General features: G+C 58.2%; 1 protein-coding gene across 21 annotated transcripts; it reads right to left on the minus strand.

Moving 5' to 3' along the window:
- Positions 1-1,204: 1,204 nt before the first annotated feature.
- CELF3 (CUGBP Elav-like family member 3) lies at positions 1,205-15,685 on the minus strand. Of its 21 annotated transcripts, none has more exons than XM_065891149.1 (14): positions 15,230-15,374; positions 13,916-13,998; positions 8,703-8,751; positions 8,141-8,269; positions 7,924-8,003; positions 6,717-6,857; positions 6,391-6,532; positions 5,995-6,144; positions 5,513-5,578; positions 5,265-5,270; positions 5,148-5,209; positions 5,075-5,093; positions 4,759-4,842; positions 3,844-3,971 (listed from the first exon to the last, which is right to left on the minus strand). In XM_065891149.1, exons 1-14 carry the CDS (start codon positions 15,372-15,374, stop codon positions 3,844-3,846), a joined length of 1,284 nt encoding a protein of 427 aa, XP_065747221.1. The 21 variants fall into 21 exon arrangements, with proteins under 21 accessions (XP_065747173.1, XP_065747221.1, XP_065747190.1 ...); XM_065891118.1 differs by having other exon boundaries at positions 4,699-4,842; positions 6,714-6,857; XM_065891075.1 differs by having other exon boundaries at positions 6,714-6,857; positions 8,141-8,266; positions 15,230-15,371.
- Positions 15,686-16,011: the final 326 nt, after the last annotated feature.

A 16,011-nucleotide genomic window follows, 5' to 3' on the forward strand; every position in this document is an offset into this window, starting at 1 on the left:
CTTGCACACCTCTTCCCACCTCTGACTGCACGCACATGTACGTGCGCGCACACACACACGCACACACACACACATCTCTATTTAACTGAGATTTGAGATGCTGCGTACTTGGCTCAGAATCCTGACTGGATTCTCTTTCTTCTGAGTAAGTCCCATCCCTGATGTCTTTCCAATCCGAGAGACATTTTTTCCTGAAACAATGTCCACAGATAGTCCCTCTAGTGCTGCACATGTTACTTCTGTTTTTAACTCTTCTTAGTTTGGGGCAGTTTAAGAGAAGGCAGAAATATGGGGCAGAGTGAGGGGTGAGTTGTGGGGATTTACTCATCCTGGCCTCAGGCCAGATCTGGGCTGGAAAGTGAGCAACTTTATAAGCAGGACGTAATGAGGGTGGGTTAGCAGGTAGCTGCCTAGAAGCAAATGGCCCATATGTTGTGAAGTTAAAGACGATACCTGTGTGAAGCCCAGCCCGAAAGCAATTCACAGAGAGGAATCTAGAAACTGCAGGGACCTTAGGGCTAATGCATCCACCTTCACTGCTCCAGCCTGCTAGATAATCCTTGGGATCTTTGCCTCAGGTCACAGAACAGGTAGTTGAAGCTATGAGACAAGCACCTCATGGGCTTTGGGGCCTGGGTTCTATTCCTGCGGCCATCCCTTAGTCGCTCTGTGACACTGGGTAAGTTAACTAACCTCAAATCCTCCGTTTCCCTGTCTGTAAAATTCTATCCTGCCTTATAGGGCTGTTGGGAGGTTAAATGACAAAATGCACATTACGGGCCTAGAACAGAATCACGTGCAGAGCAGCTGCTTCATAAACGGTGGTGGTATAGTCAGCTCCCAGTAGCCCCACTGGCCGGGTGCTGGGACAGCTCCCTCACACGAACAAGGGAGAAGTGGAGGTCTGGAGTGTGAGGCTGCACGTCCTCAGCCTTCAGAAGGACAGGGCTGGATGCGGGAGAGAGGCCTGCTGACCTGCTTTCTTCCCTCTGTGTCCAGCTCTACAGAGCATTCCAGAATTAAGCCCAAAAGAAGGGCAGAAGAATAGGATCATGAAGCCGTGATCAGTGCCTGGACACTGTTCAAAGGCAAGGGCTGGGCCTTCCTGATAGAGTTTTCTCTCCCAAACCTCACTCTCCTCACGTCCCTCCCACCCCGTCCCCGATGTGCACCATCCCCTACCTTCAACCTCCCAAGACACTTATTTGATGCTTTTAAACTTTTTCTTTATTTAGACAGAAAAGACCAACTCTTTAAAAGTAAAATGCAATAAATAAATAAGTTAAGCATAGAGAAGTGTCTGAAACGGACTCCCCACTCTCCCCGGACCACTCCCACCCCCACCCCATTTCTCTTCCCTAAAACCTCTTTCTAGAGAAAATGATCAGGTAATAAACCCCTTTAGCCCGCCCCACACCCCTCCTCCCAAATACCCAATTACCCCCCAAAGCAAAGGGAGAACTCAAGAGAGAGAGAAAATCCAAGGGAAACATTGTCTAAACCCCCAGAAAGAGAAATGGCAGCGTCCGGGCTGGGCCGGGCTGGATAACGCACGGGTGGTAGTGCTATTTACACGGAGGGGCCAGCAGAGACTGTAAACATTTTTAGGGGTTTGGGGGAGGTCTTTTCCTCGTGAAAGGAGGAGGGTCTCTGTGGCTGACTGGCGGAGAGGCAGCCCTCAGGGCTCCTCCACGTTCTCCTTGGAGGGGGCCCTTGGGGGAGGCAGTGAGTTTTAGGGCTGGGAGCCCAGGGTTCAGGGATATCCTACCTCGAGCTGAGGGTGGCCACAGGGAGTGTGACAACCAGCTTCTGAGAAACCCCGAATATGGGGGCGAGGCTGGGGCGAGGGTGGGCAGGGAGCATGTGGGAGGCCCCTGCTGCTCTCCCGGGCCGCACAGGTAGAAGAGGCCCGCTGCTGGGGGAGGCAAGTGCGAAGGCTGGGCGCAGAAGGCCCGTCACAGGAGCCCCAGCAGAAGGCAGATACCCCAGAGCCTTCGAGCCTGTTCCTTGCTCCCTCACAAAGGCCAAAAGGGCACCTGGGAGGAAACAGGCCCTTCGGGGAGGCGGGGTGGTGGGAGTGGGCCGGTGTCCTGTGCCCCCAGGGCCATGAAGCAGCGTTTGCCCCAGAGCCCAATCAAGGCCCAGGGCGGATGTGCAGAGAGGGCTGGGGCCAGTCGTGGGGCGAGGGGGTGAGGCGCCCCTTCCTCTGGTGTCTCCAGGCCTGTGAAGGAAGGAAACGTGGGTGAAGCTGTGGAGAAGACGGCAGCTGAGGCAGGTCCCAGGCCCTGGGTGGGGAGAGGGAGCTAGGGCGGCTGAGGAAGGCAGGTCATCAGAAAGGCCTCGGTCCAAACTGAACCATCCGGCCCCCCAGCCATTCGACAAGGGGCAGGGATGGAGGAGACGGGAGGGAGGGGCGAATGACACAAGAAACCAAAGGATATTAGGAAGGAAATACTCAAACAGCCCGTGAGGGAAGGAACATGGAAGATCACGGAGACAGGGACTAGAGGAGGAGGGGCAAAGAAATGAGACAACAAACAGGCAGGCAGAGGTGACTCAGAGAAAGGAGGAGGGTGCAGTGTCGGGACAGACACCTGGAAAAAGAGCAAGGGGGCATCCGCAAAAGGGCGGCAGAGCAGGCCAGGGTGGAACCAGGGCTGGACTTAGGGCTGGAGTCTCGTGGGGGCGAGCGAGACCCCCCAGCCCCTAGGGGGCGCTCTCATTCCTTTTTGGAAAGGAACAAAGAAAGCGAGAGAGAAATGCACGGAACACAGACCACAGTCACCAACCACTGTTGACCAAGCACATCCCGCGAGCTGCCCCCGGCCCTGACTCTGGGCTGGGGGGCGCTTCCCTCCGCGGCCCCCTCCCCAAATAACAAACAATCGGCTCCAAAGACAACACGCTCGTTCCATGCAACTTACAGGGGCCCGGAGCAGGGGTCCGGGGATGGGGGCTTCGGCCGACAATGGACACGGGCCCTGGGCTGGGGGGCCCCCAGGGTGGGAGGAGTTAAGCAGCCAGGATTGGGGGGAAAGGGGGAAAAACAGAAAATGTGGGTATTGTTCTTGGGTTGTTTTTTTTTCAGGGGTTTGGTCCAAAGGAGATTAAACAACACAAAAGTAATGAAAGCTCATAGCTCTGTGGCCATGAGGTTGGCGGCTGGCGGGCAGTGGGGAGGAGGGGACCTGTTAAGTGAAATTCACAGGCAGTCCAGCATTCCAGCTGCCTCCACCTGAACCAAAGCTGCTCCCCAGAGCCCTGACACTCGGACTCCCCCCAGTCTGTTCTGTGTACTCTCCCCTGTCCCGTGAGTCTAGTGCCACATGAGGGAAATCACCTGGGGTCCAGGGCACCGGGACCTGATGTCCCCACTTCTCAGGACAACAGATACTCTAGAAGCCAGTGATTCTAGGACCCTCCAGTACCTTAAACCAGCCCCCTATTCCCCACACCCTACTCCCCTAATTCTATTCCAACCTAAAGGAAAACCAGAAAAAGAGACACACAAGACACATGGACACTGACCAGACAAACGAGACCAGATATTGGGGAGGTTCTAGGGAGTGGACACAGACATATACAGACCTGGCTCTCTCTGGGGTCACAGTGTGAGTGTGTGTGAGAGAGTGAGAGAGAGAAAGTGAAAGAGAGAGAGACTTGGGTGATTGAAAAACAGCTGAGGAAGCTGCTCCAGATCCCTGCCTCAAGTGCCCAGAGTCAGGGGTGGGCATCCCTGAGGGTGGTGGGAAAGGGGGTCGGGGCAGTCCAAGTGAGGGCCCTGGCTGCCATGTGAAGGGGCTGGAGAGGTCACAGGACGGGAGCGGGACCCACCTGCGGCCCTCAGTAGGGCCGGTTGGCATCCTTAGGCCGCTTTAGCTGGACTTTGAGGCGCTTCATGCCAATCTGGAAACCGTTCATGGCCTGGATGGCAGCCTGGGCACTGGCCGGATTGTCGAAACTCACAAAGCCTGAGGTGAGAGGGGCATAAGGCCTGGCCCAGCACCAACCCCCCCGGCACCCCCGCCCTGCCCCACTGTCCTGTGCTTAGGCCGAGGCCTGCTCTTTGCTTTCCCGTCACTACCCTACTTCCTCCAGGTCTCCCAAATGCCCAGAAAACTGCCCAGCACACAGGAGGCTTTCGGTAAGTAGTTGTTGGTTGACAGGCTGAGTGAATGAGTCCAGTCCAGCCTCTCACACACCCTGGGACATTCCTTTCAGCATTCTTTGAGCGGCGGCAGCCCCTTCCTTGGCCTGGGTAGCTCAGAACCTGCCTTTTGAAACCTCCACTCTGGACCCTAAATGACTTCTGAAGCCCAGAGGACAAGCACGTCCCCTTTCTCCCCTGAAGCAGCCTTTCAAAGAGTGAAGGCAGCTAAACCCTGCTCCCTAAGCCTTCCTTTTGACAACTGAACTTCCCCAGTTCCCGAGCCTCTTCCAATCCTCACAGAGCATGGATCTGACCAGTTCTTAAGGAGAAAAGATGTGGTTTTCTGGAGGAAGAGATGGGCCTGGGCAGCAGCTGGTATGGGATGTCAGGAGTGTAAAAACTGGTCCTTTCAGACTCTTGGACAATCTGGATTTCAACTACTGGGTCCATTGCAACCATAAGTGCCTGCAAATGCATCAGATCTTGACCTCATCTGGAGTTTGGCCAAAATGTGCTGTATTTTATCTTTTAGATCATCATATTCTTACCAAAACACTTGCTCTGATTGGTGGCCCGGTCAACAAAGACTTTGGCTGAGATGACGTGGCCAAAGGGGACAAACATCTGGAGGATCTCTGAGTCAGTGAACTCCTGGGGCAGGTGGTAGATGAAGATGTTGCAGCCATCAGGGCCTGGGTGGCAGCGGAGACGGAAGGAAGAGCTCAGGGACTGGGAGACAGACCCAAGGTGCAGGGGGCTGGGGAAGGCAGCCCCCAACATGTGGGCCAGGGCGCCAGCCACCTCACCTGCCCCGCTCCCCCCAGTTTCATCCCCACACATGGGGCCAGAGCTGGCCTTGGAGCCCACGGCAAGGGCACCCCAGCCCTGAAGGCTCTTGGCTGGGACTCCCCGCCCGGGCCGCACCTTCCCGTTGCTGCTGCTGCTGCTGCTGCTGCTGCTGCTGCTGCTGCTGGGGGGGAGGCGGAGGCTGCTGGGCCACCAGGGCAGGAGGCTGTGGGAACGCGGGCGCCACCAGGCTGTAGGCTGCCGGGTAGGCTGCTGCGGGGGGAGGACAGAGAGAGCTAATGGGGTTCCTGAGAGGCCCCTGCCCCACTTGGCCCTCCCAGCCACCCCAGTCCCCCTCTCCCTCGCCCAGGCCAATGGAGTGGACAGGGCTGAGAGGTGTCATAGGGGGAGCTGCCCCAGACCGTGCCCGTAAAGGCGTGTCCTCACAGGTATGGCCTGCTGGGAAGTCTGACGGGGTGGCTGGCAGACAGCACAAAGCCCAGGCCCAACTTCTGGGCCTCTTTTGCTCTTACCAACCCTTCCACCCAGGCCGGGGCCTGCGCTGGGGCTCCTCACCTGTATAGTGCTGCATCCCCGCGTAGGCCTGCTGCAGGGGGTCCACGGGGGCCGCGGGGCTCTGGGCTGGGGAGAGCAGCACTGACCGTGAGGGTGGGGCTGGGATGCTGCTGGGAGCCCCACCAGTGCCTCTTGGAGCAGAGGCCAGGCAGGTGGGGAGGAGAGCCTCATGGGAGAGCATGGGATGTGAAATGAGAGGGTGGAAATGCACAGAGCCGTAGGGAGAGGGGAGAGCCTGGCGTTAGCAAGACTTGAGTCTGTGACTGGCTGTGCAACCCTGGACGAACTCACTTCGCCTCTCTGTGCCTCAGCTTCCCTGGCTGAGACCAGGAAGGAACATCCCTGCCCAGGGTGACAGAGCAGGAGAAAGTGCCGTTATCACCCCACAGCCTGGAGAGGGAAGGTGTGTCATGCCTGCCGGCAGTGAGAGCAATAGCTGGGGCGGTTGCTGGGGAGAGGGGTGGGTAGGCAGAGAACCCCACCTGGGTAGGGGTGAACCCCGTTGGGATACAGAGCATCAGGGGCAGGCTGCCCAGTGGGCTGGGTGGGCACCGGGCTGTAGCCGTTGACGCCCAGGGCAGCAGGGATTGCAGAGACGGGCGTGGCAGCGATGGCAGGAGGGGTGCTGGTTCCTGGGGAAGAGAAAGCGGCAGAGACAGAACAGAGAAGCAGACGCACACGTACACACAAGTGCAGAGAAGCAGTCAACAAGTCTGAGGGCAGAGGAGAGGAAGCAGGCTACTCTCTGACCCCTGAACCCCTCCCAGCCGCCATGGCTTCCCTGAGTGATGCCCTGTGCCCCCCTCCCCTCCCCCACCACGCGGTAGCTCCCCTGACCTGCCCCACTCACACCCAGCCCAGCCCTGCCTGGACCTTACCTGAGGATGGGGTGATGGGGGTGGCGATGAGGCCATTGGCATTGATGGCGGCCATGTGCTGCATCTGCACGGCAGCCATGGTGGCCATGGGGCTGAGGTAGGCACTGTGAGCCGCTACCAGGGCTGCCTGCTGCTGCATCAGCTGGGGACAGGGGAAGAGAGGAGAGTGGGGCCAGCCCCCCTGCACCCTGGCCTGGCTCCCCTCCCAACCCTGGCCCTGGGCATTGGTGGTGGGGGCGGGGGGGCAGGACGCTGGAGAGCGCGGGGATGGGCCCAGCCCAGCACGGGGAGGAGGGGTTGGGGGGCGTGAGGGCAGTACTCACGGCCTGGGTGTAGGCGCTGTAGGCTCCGAACTGGAGGGCGATGGGGCTGAACATGCCCAGCTGGGTGGCCACCTGCTGCATTCGGCGGAGACCTCGCTCCTTCTCCGTGTCAGCAAACTTCACCACCAGGCTGGACGAGGCACCCTGGGCACCGGCCCCCCATGTGGTCAGAGGGACAGAGTTGGGGTCTCTCTTCCCCAGAGCCCTCACGACCTGGCCTCAGTTCCACCACGCATGGCTTGGCCTCTTTGGGAGGGCAGCCATCATTGTGCCTATGTCAAAGCGGGGAGACTTTCATCCCACCCTCCCCCTGTGCCAGACTGTACAAAAGACTAAAAAACGTAGAGGAATGTGCTGGGAAAGGGAAAGTGCTCCCAGAATGCAAAGGGCAGTCCTGGCTTCTCCATGAAGATTCTGAGCCGGAAATCCTCCCCAGGGTGGATCAAGCCACAGCAGACGTTTAACCTCAAGCTCGTCTTGCCTGGTAGCTACCCCACCCCCTTACCTCACCCCATGCTGCCACATCCCAGTCCTCACGGTGTGCTCAGGGATGCAGCCTTAAAGTTTCATACCAGCCTATGCCAAATAAAAACCAGCCTGGAACATTTGCAAGGACTGTTGTGGAATCCTAGGGTCTGGAACGCAGTTCTCTATCTGATGCTGCGTCCTCTCGCCCAGGTCCCTGCTAAGTGCTTGCCCAGCCTCTGCTGGAGAACCTCGAGTTATAGGAAGCTCACCTCCTTGGGAGCTAGCTAGTTCCTTTTGAGAGGTTTGTTCTGCTGGGGGAGCCCTCTGCGAGATCAGTCAGCTGACCCACTGCTAATGTGTGGGGCAGCAGGATGAATGTGCAGAGGGCACGTGGGGCCTCTAAGCAAGTGTCCCGATGCCCAGCCAGTGAGGCGGGGAGGCTGGGGGGGGGGGGGGATGCGATATGGGAAGGAGGGAGAAGAGGTGAGAGGTGACCAGGGCTGAGGGCTGGAGGAGGCAGGAGAGGAGGGGCTGGGAGATGTTATTGGAAAGGGGAAGCTGTCCCTAAGAGGTTTGATTCTTCTGCCAGAAAATTCTTTTTGAATAATAGTCATTCAATGATAGGCAGTCCATTCTGGATAGTAAAGACCCGATCCAAAACGGACTGCGCCCTCTGAGCCAGGGTCTGGCGTGGGCCCAGCCAGGCTGGAAGAGGCCTGAAGGCTGGGGCAACGGGACTCACCGGCAGGGTCCGGCTGCTGTGAAGGGTGTTGATGGCTGCCTGGGCCTCGGCGTGAGTCTGGAACTTCACGAAGGCGCAGCCTGGAGAGTTCAAGAGGGAGGAGGAAGGGGTGAGTGCCCACCCTTGAGGGCCCCGACAGTCCCCATTGCCCACGGAACCAGTGGGGGAGGGGCAGGAAGGCGGAGTGCCCGGCGGGGAAGGGGTATCGGTGGGCTACCTTTGCTGGTGCCGTCTGGGCCCCGGAGCACAGTGCACTCGTCTATGGTCCCGAAAGGCTCGAACATCTTCCGGACGTCCTCATCTGTCTGCTGCTTCCCTAGCATCCCCACAAAGAGCTTCCGGTCTTCTGGCGGGTAGGGCACAGGAGGAGGGGCAGGTTCAGGGCCTCCAGGCTGCTTTCCCAGCCCTGCTCCAGCTTGGAACGGGCAGAGAGACCCCTCCCCTTTGCCTTCAGCTCTTGCCTGGAACTCCCCTCACCCCTGACCGATGGCTCTAGGGCATGAAAGAAGGGATGGTTGGGGGATGGGCTGCAGATACATAGACTGTGCATACCAGTTCTGAAGGACTGACTTGCACTCCACTCTGGGCCTCAGTCTTGCCGTCTCTGCAATGGGCTGGATCACATCCCCTCTGGCCACCCTGACTCCTATGCCCATCTTGACTGGGAACCCTTCAGAATTCTCAGACTTTCTTCCTCAGAAAGCCTGCCCCTCAGCTACTCCAAGTCTTAGGCCTGCGGATTGAGGGGAAAGTATTGAGTCCCAAGGTACAGAACCTACCTCCTCGGCTCTCGCTGTCGGCTGGCTTGACCTGGATCGGCCTGTTCATCTAAAGGAAAGAAGAGAAAGCAACTGCTGGGAACCTCCTCTGACCACCCCAGGAGCCCTTCCCAGGCCAGGACCTGTGGAGAGGCTAGAGGGAGTAAGCCCCAGGCCCAGCCCTCTGAAGTGCTGATGGGAAGGGAGGGATGGGGCTTAATCTTGTTTAGGATTGGACCTGAGGGGATTAGAGGTAGTGGAAGGAGAGAATGTAGAGGAGGATGCTCCTGGGGCACGACTCTAAGCTCAGGTAGGGCCCCAGATGATTTGGCCGGGGAGAGGTGCTGCCCTCCTTAGGGGGAGAGTGGGACTGCCCATAGGAGCCGGGTCCTGAGTTAGAGCCCAACTAAGGGCTGTTCAGCAAAAGCTGCCTCAGTTCTACAAAGTAGGAGCAACAGAGGCCACCCCCTCAAGCAGCCCCAAGGAAGACTCTAGACTGATGGAGACCCCACAGATGCCCCGACTTCCTTCTGACCCCTAGAGGTGTGTTTGCCTCTCCTTCTGCCCCCCTACACCCCTTGACCCCAGGGGGAAGGCACTCGGGCAGCACAAAGGGAGCAGATGCCCAGTCTCCGTGGCAACGGGAGAATGCGCGCCATGGCAACCGCCCACTCAGCCTGATTTATCCGTCCCCGTCGCCCAGGCGACCATGGTGACGTCATCACTTCTGCTGCTCCACACACCCGGAGAAGGAGTGGGGAGGCGGGGTGGGAACAGGGTATGCTGGGGGTGGAGGATTTGGTGGGGGCTGGGAGGTGGGGGAGGGGCCCAGGAGAGCTTCCTGATTCTGGAGGGAGGCGCTGAGCAGGCCCTGCAGGGGCCATACTGTCCAAGCTCCTGCCTTCCTCCTCCAGATCAAATCCTTGATGTCTCACCGCCAAGACAGCTCTAAAGGAGGAAATGCTGTCCTGTGCTCTTTCGCGATTCTCCGGGTACCCGGAAGTCCTCCTGAGCTCTACCCTCTCCCTACTCCTGCAGCATCTCCCTTTGTTCAGCCTCCAGTGGAAATGCAGACAGTTCCCCACTCCATGTTCCTGTCTGGTAAGAGGACTTGGGAATGACTCCCGCAGGTTGATTTCCTTAACCAGTGTGGGGAGCATCTTAGGAACTGGAGAGGGAGGGAAGGACTCAGTATTTCACATCTGAAAATATTTTGCTGTTGAAGGCTTTGACCCCTGGGGCCACACCTGGCCACCCCATTCATCTGATGGTGGGGCAGTCCTAGTTCTAGTGACCAAAAAAATAAGTAAACAGAAGAAAACATTCATCCAAATTCTGAGGGTGGGGCCAAAGTTACCCTCAGGAAAGGCACTGGACTTCGAGGACTGGCTCTGCCACTCACTGGCTGGGTGACCTTGGACAAGTCATTTCTCTCCTCTAGGCCTCAGCTTCCTCATCTGTAAAATGGGCTGGATCAGGCGATCTAGAGTCAGGTTCCCCTCAGCTCTAAGTATTCTAGCCTTGAGGTCTTGTGTGTCAGCACTTAACACAGAGAAGTGCAGAAATCATAGTTGCCCCTGACCCTTCTCACACTGCACCCTGTTCCCAGGTGTCACGCCATGCCAGTCAGTCTGGCTGGACTCTGCAGGTGAGGTATTTTCAGCCCAGATCAAATCTAGGCCCCGCCTCAACCAATACTTCCTCCCTGTCCACCCCTCCCCCCCAATCTCTGGATCTGAGAGCAGCTGGGGGTGGGGGTGGGGGTGGTGGAGGGGGAACAGTCACACAAATCCTCCGGCCAATCTGCCCCAGCTTTATCCTCCACCAATCTGGGATTATCCCATCGGAGGTTCAATCTCCTCAGGAGCACGTGTGAGTTTGTGTGTGAGTTTGTGAGTTTGTGTGTGAGTTTGTGTGTGTGTAGCAAGGGGTGGGGGTCAGACACTCAGGACTCTTGGTCCTTCACTCCCCTTCTCTCCCATACTCTGGTCAAAGCCATCAGGAAGTCCTCTTATAGGCAGGTCAGCAGCCAGCCCCCCAGCTCCCACTACAGGAGAGGTAGGATTGGAGTCACAGCTTCGGGGAGTTCTTATGCTCGGCACTAACCCCTTCCCAACAGGCCCCTGGGGACCTGTTGCTCTAGTTGGGGATGGGGAACCTGGGATCCAGGGAGAAAGGATGGTGTTCCCTCCCTGCAAGGCTCCCAGGCACAAAAATAGCATATCAATAAGTATCCACAGCTGATATGGATTCGCACAAAAACACACACAAGTGCACAGACCACAGCACAGACCACGTTGACGGAAGGCTCTCCCCACTCCCTCACAGACTCCTCCCTCAGTGGCCCCCAGTGCCCCGTTCCCAGCCTCTCCTTCTTGGCCTGGCCCTTCCTGTGGGAAGCTCGGCCTTTGTTAGCTCAGCTCGGGCACACCTACCTGCCTCCTCCCCTGAGTCCAGCTGGGCCCTGTTTACCGGGCAACCTGGCGCCGGGCGCCTCTTTTCCCTAGCTACCACCCGCCAGGTGATAAGCCCTCCCCAGGGCCTCCCAAAGAAGAAGGGGCTATTTATACTCCTACCAAGTATCCCTGAGGCCCCTACCAACATGATCACTTGTAAGTAAGTCCCTCTCACCAATAGCTAAGACCCCATTTCCAAGAAGAGCTCCCCATGCCTACAGATCTAATTTTCCTGAGGGCACAGCCCTGGTGCCCTGCCACTCCCGACTCCAGACTTGCGTCCAGTGTCCCAGACCACACATAGGTCCTCTCCATGGAGCCAGAATCCACCTGCCCAGAGGCAAGATGACGGGGAGGACCCATGTCCCCAGAGTGGGATTTTGGCCCAAGTAGAGGGGGAAGCGCAGGCCAGACAGGGGTCCTTCACACCACCACCTCCAGGAGGTCACACCCTCTCCTAGGAAGAATCCAGGGACCTGTGACAGAGCCTCTCCTGGGAACTCTTAGGGGAGAGAGAAGGAAATGGGGTTCCATGGCCATAGGCCCAGCTCCCATTCTTTCTCTCTGCAGCCTGAAGCATCGCTCAAATATGGTGGCACCTTCCAGATTCTGAGCTGACAAAGATGGGGAGAAAGGAGAGCGGGTAAATGCCCCCATTAAAGAAAGAACCTGCAGTCAGAGGGCATGGAGATTAGACAGGAGGAGGAACTTCCCAACACAGTTGTGCAAGAGCTGGCACACTGGACACACACACACACACACACACACACACACACACACACACTCACACTCAATGACTGTCTGAGGGGAAACACTGCTGCCAGAAAGGCAGGTGGCTGAGAAAAGATCTGGGGGCACAAAGGGTCAGGCAGAGCTTGGTTATAGACATCTCCCCCAAACCCCCAGCACGGGGGGCCCCTTGGAGGATAGAACCCCTCATTTCCTACTAAAGGCAAGGCTCTGTCAGGTGCCTCTGGATTCTGTCCCCTGGGGCAAGGGCCAAAGTGGAGGACTCAACCTCACCTGGGAGCTTGGGGCAAGGCTCGACAATTATTAACTGGGGCTCCCTTCTCACTCGCCTCCCACCCTGGGCCTTATTACCTCAGGAAGAAGAGGCAGCGCCTTTCCACACCCAGGGCGTAGCCCTGCCTGAGCCACACAGGCAGCTGGAGGGGGACAGAGCCAGGGCAGAAGCCCCCAGCTGGCACAGATGGCCCTGGGACTCCTGTGCACCCGACGCCGTCTCTCTCACCCATGTCCCCACTCCAGTACCCCTGCTTTCTACCTTCTCCCTTGTCCCTCTCTGGTTTCCGCAGGGGCTCTGAGAGATAGGAGACAACAGAAAAAGACAGAGAAACGGCAATGGAAATGAAAACTGTTGATTTGTGGGGGGCCTCCCCAGAGGAAAGGGAGAGGAGAGTTGTGAGGTCATGTGATGGGAACAGGGCTTCATGTGCCCAGACACACACACACACACACACACACACACACACACACACGCTTCTTAGAGCCCGAGCCTGCTCACACATACACAGATCCTTAACTCTGTGGGTGATGGCTGTTCTGGGCTACCTTGCCCCCGACTGGATAAGATAGTGGGGTGAAGGTGGGGAGCTGGCAGCAGATCTGCTTTCCTATAGTGGTATTTAGGGTTGAGGGCCACAGAGGGTCACAGAGCCATGGAGGGTGTGAAGTTGGGAGTGGTGGAGACAGTTCTAATTTTCCTAGATCTCCCCCGCCGCCCTTCCCATCTGTTTTGTCTATTTCTCTCCCAGGAAGAGCTAGAGGATCGGGCTCCATCTCCATTCCCACACGAGGGAAGGAGAAGACGTGACAGGTGTGTCTCCAGCACTCAGACTGTGTTTAGCAAATGTTGGCTGGAGGGAAGGGTGGAGTTAGCTCTCAAGAGGTACTTTCCAGGGAAGACAGCAGAAGCCGATAGATACAGAAAGGGAATGGCACATCCTTTCCCCACAGGATGGGTAACTGGGGGGCAGTCTGAGATTCTTTATTCCTGTCCGTGCCAGCCCAGGCCTGGGATGAGCTGCAAGGCTGCCTGGGAAGAAGACAAAGAGCTCTGACCTTGCAGGAGGGAGGCCACGTCAGAGGCACCCCCTGCCTCCCTGGGCACACTTGGTGGGGTCAGGCCTGATCTTCCACACTGATGGCTGCCCCTGCCCTTGTCTGCTGCCCGCAGCCCCCCTCCACAGGGCTTACTCCCAGCCCAGGCCCACCAGGCCCTGACCACCCTGATGCCCTGTGGCACTGTTCCTGCGGCTTTTCCTGGGAGATGCGAGGTGAGCCTGTTCGACCTCAGAAGTCAGCACAGAGATGCCAGGCGGGCAGGCACCAGTTGCCCATCTCGGGCCGCAGGCACCCCTCCCCCGTTTCACAGGCAGATTTCCTCCCCAGAGCCAGAAAGAGTGCCTGAGTGCCTCCTGCTCACTCGGCCCTGCACTTGGTGTCCAAAGTCTTCTCCCCATGCCTCCCAACCAGCTAAGTCCCTCCTCTAAGTGCTGCCCCAGGGGCAGGTTGGGAAGTGGGGAAAGGGCTACCTCTGCTCTTTGCAAGGATTATATCTACTCTGCTCATCGCTGTTTTCCTTCTCTCTTGGTGAGAAGACATGCGTGCATCTTCAGTAAGGAGGCGGGGTGCTACCAGGAGGTAGGGGCTTCCCGGTGAGGAGAGGAGGTGGAAAATACGCTCAGTGTCTTGGGAAGGTGGTGCCCCTTCTAAGGCCCTTCTCAGCCCCCTGGCCTTGAAAAGGCCGGGACTCACCCCTGGAAGCGTCTTCTGTTCGTGCAGGGCGCTCTGGGCCTTCAGGGCTGAATCGCGGGCACAGTATGTCAGGAAGGCACATCCTGAGGAGGGGCAGGGGCAGAGAGACCGGGTCGGGGGTAAGTCCCCGGTCTCCCCTCCCTAAAAGGCCCCCTACCCCCCACGAAACTGAGGACTGGGAAGCTTGTCCCTTCTTGCCACCTTCTGCCTGCTGGGGTGGGGAGGTGTCTGAGAGGGGGTGCACATTCGTCCCCGGAGTCTCTGGGCTGATGAGCACAGGGCAGAGACCCCGAGACCAGGAGGCTTACATGGTGGGGTGATGGAAGAGGGAGAACGCCTGGGCTGTGGGAGCTGGGGCTTTGTGTGGGGGAAGGAGAAGGGGCATGTGATCTCCAGACAAGTACGTGTAGTGTGGTTTTCTGTCTTCCTTAGCTGGTCTCCTTTCCCCTTTCTCCTTTGCCTCCACCTCCCTCCATCTTGGTCATCATCAGCCCTCTCCTCTCCCATTTTCTCTATTTCCTCCTCTCTCTCCAGCTCCATGGGAGGCAGGTGGAGGGTGGAGAGCTGACTAGAGAAGGAAAGGGAAGAGTGGGGAGCTGGAGTCCCTGGGCCGGGGGAGGGGGAGGCAGCATGGCCCCTCTGACTCCCAGTGTCTGGGGCTTTCCAAGGCCTGACCCCAGGCCTGACCCTGCTTAGCTGTACAGCCCTTTGGCCTGAGGCACATCCTCTTTCACCCCCAGCTCCCTTAACTTTCGAGTCCCTACGCTTCCCAGATCTTTACCAATCTCTGTCCTACACTGTTTCCCAGGTCCCCCTCTTTAGTTCTGGAGCTGCCCTGCCCACTCCACGAACATCCGCTCTTTCCAGGTTGAGCACCTGACCCTGTGTCCCAACCCCCATCCCAATAGTATCTGAGGCTACTAAGACTCTCAGTCTTGTGCGTGCTGCCCCCTCCACACACACACCCCTGCCCAGCTCCTTATCTCTCAAACCAGCTCTCTTGTTCCTCCATCCTTCCTTGAGTTCATCCACATCATCCCCCTCAACTTTGGGGTCCACATCTCTGCAGCCACCTTGACAACTCTTCCCCCAGAGAGGCTCTCTTTGGTCCTCCACCTGGGGGTCCCCTGGTCACCCTAGCTGAGTTCTCTTCTAGCTCCTCCATCCACACTCCCCAGCCCATGAACTCTTTTCCTTCCAGATCAGCCTTCTCCAGCCACTCCATCCCTCCAGCCTGGCTTCCCCACCTCCTCCCAGCCTCCCAACCTCCCAGCCCACTCCCTGAAGCCTCTCCAGCCTGGCCTGACCCCTCACCCTTGTGCAGCCCGGTGTACTTGTCCTTGATGACAGTCAGCTCGAAGATCCGACCAAACTGTTCGAAGATGGGTTTCAGGTCCTTTTCCTCCAGATGCCTCGGTATCTGCCCCACAAACAGCTTGATGGCATCCGGTTCCTTCATTGGGGCGGCCCAGGAGAAGGGGCCGAGGGGAGCAGGGAGAGGCCCGAAGGCCAGGGGGAGCTGCCCAGCAAGGAGGCAAGTGGCCGGGGCTGGCTTTCCCTTTGGCCTCAACCACAGTGCTGAGCGGAGGGGCCGCTCTTCACACAAAGGAGGCCCAGGGAGTTGAGGGCTCGGGGTCAGGGGTCTAGGCAGGCACTGTCATGCCACCATGGGGCATAGCCCAAGCAAACGATCTCCCTCCCAGAGATCTGGCAGATATCCCAGGATGGGGGGCAGTGTGGCCAAGACCTGGAGGGTTAGGGTGGTAGCAGGGGCGCTGGGAACTGGGGGTTGAGATTAGAGCTGGAGGTGGAGGAAAGGGCCTGAGGAGGGTGATTGGGTTGCAGGCTGAGGGGTTAGGGTCCTGGTATGGTTGCCAGCAGCGTTGGGGGGGGGGCTCTCCTGATGTGGGGCAGGTGGAGCTCTCGTTGGCTTCCCTGGGAGGACACCTCCCCTGTGGCTGATCCTTCTGCTGGGTCCGAAGATCCCTGATGCCAGATGCTTGATCTCTGATGGCGGCAGGGCGCCGGGGGTCCCTTTGGCCCTGCCGCCTCCCTTCAGGTCCTCCCCTCAGCCCCCCTCCCACCCCCACCCCGGT

Source organism: Phocoena phocoena, chromosome 1 (assembly GCF_963924675.1).
Source record: "Phocoena phocoena chromosome 1, mPhoPho1.1, whole genome shotgun sequence".
Taxonomy (NCBI): domain Eukaryota; kingdom Metazoa; phylum Chordata; class Mammalia; order Artiodactyla; family Phocoenidae; genus Phocoena; species Phocoena phocoena.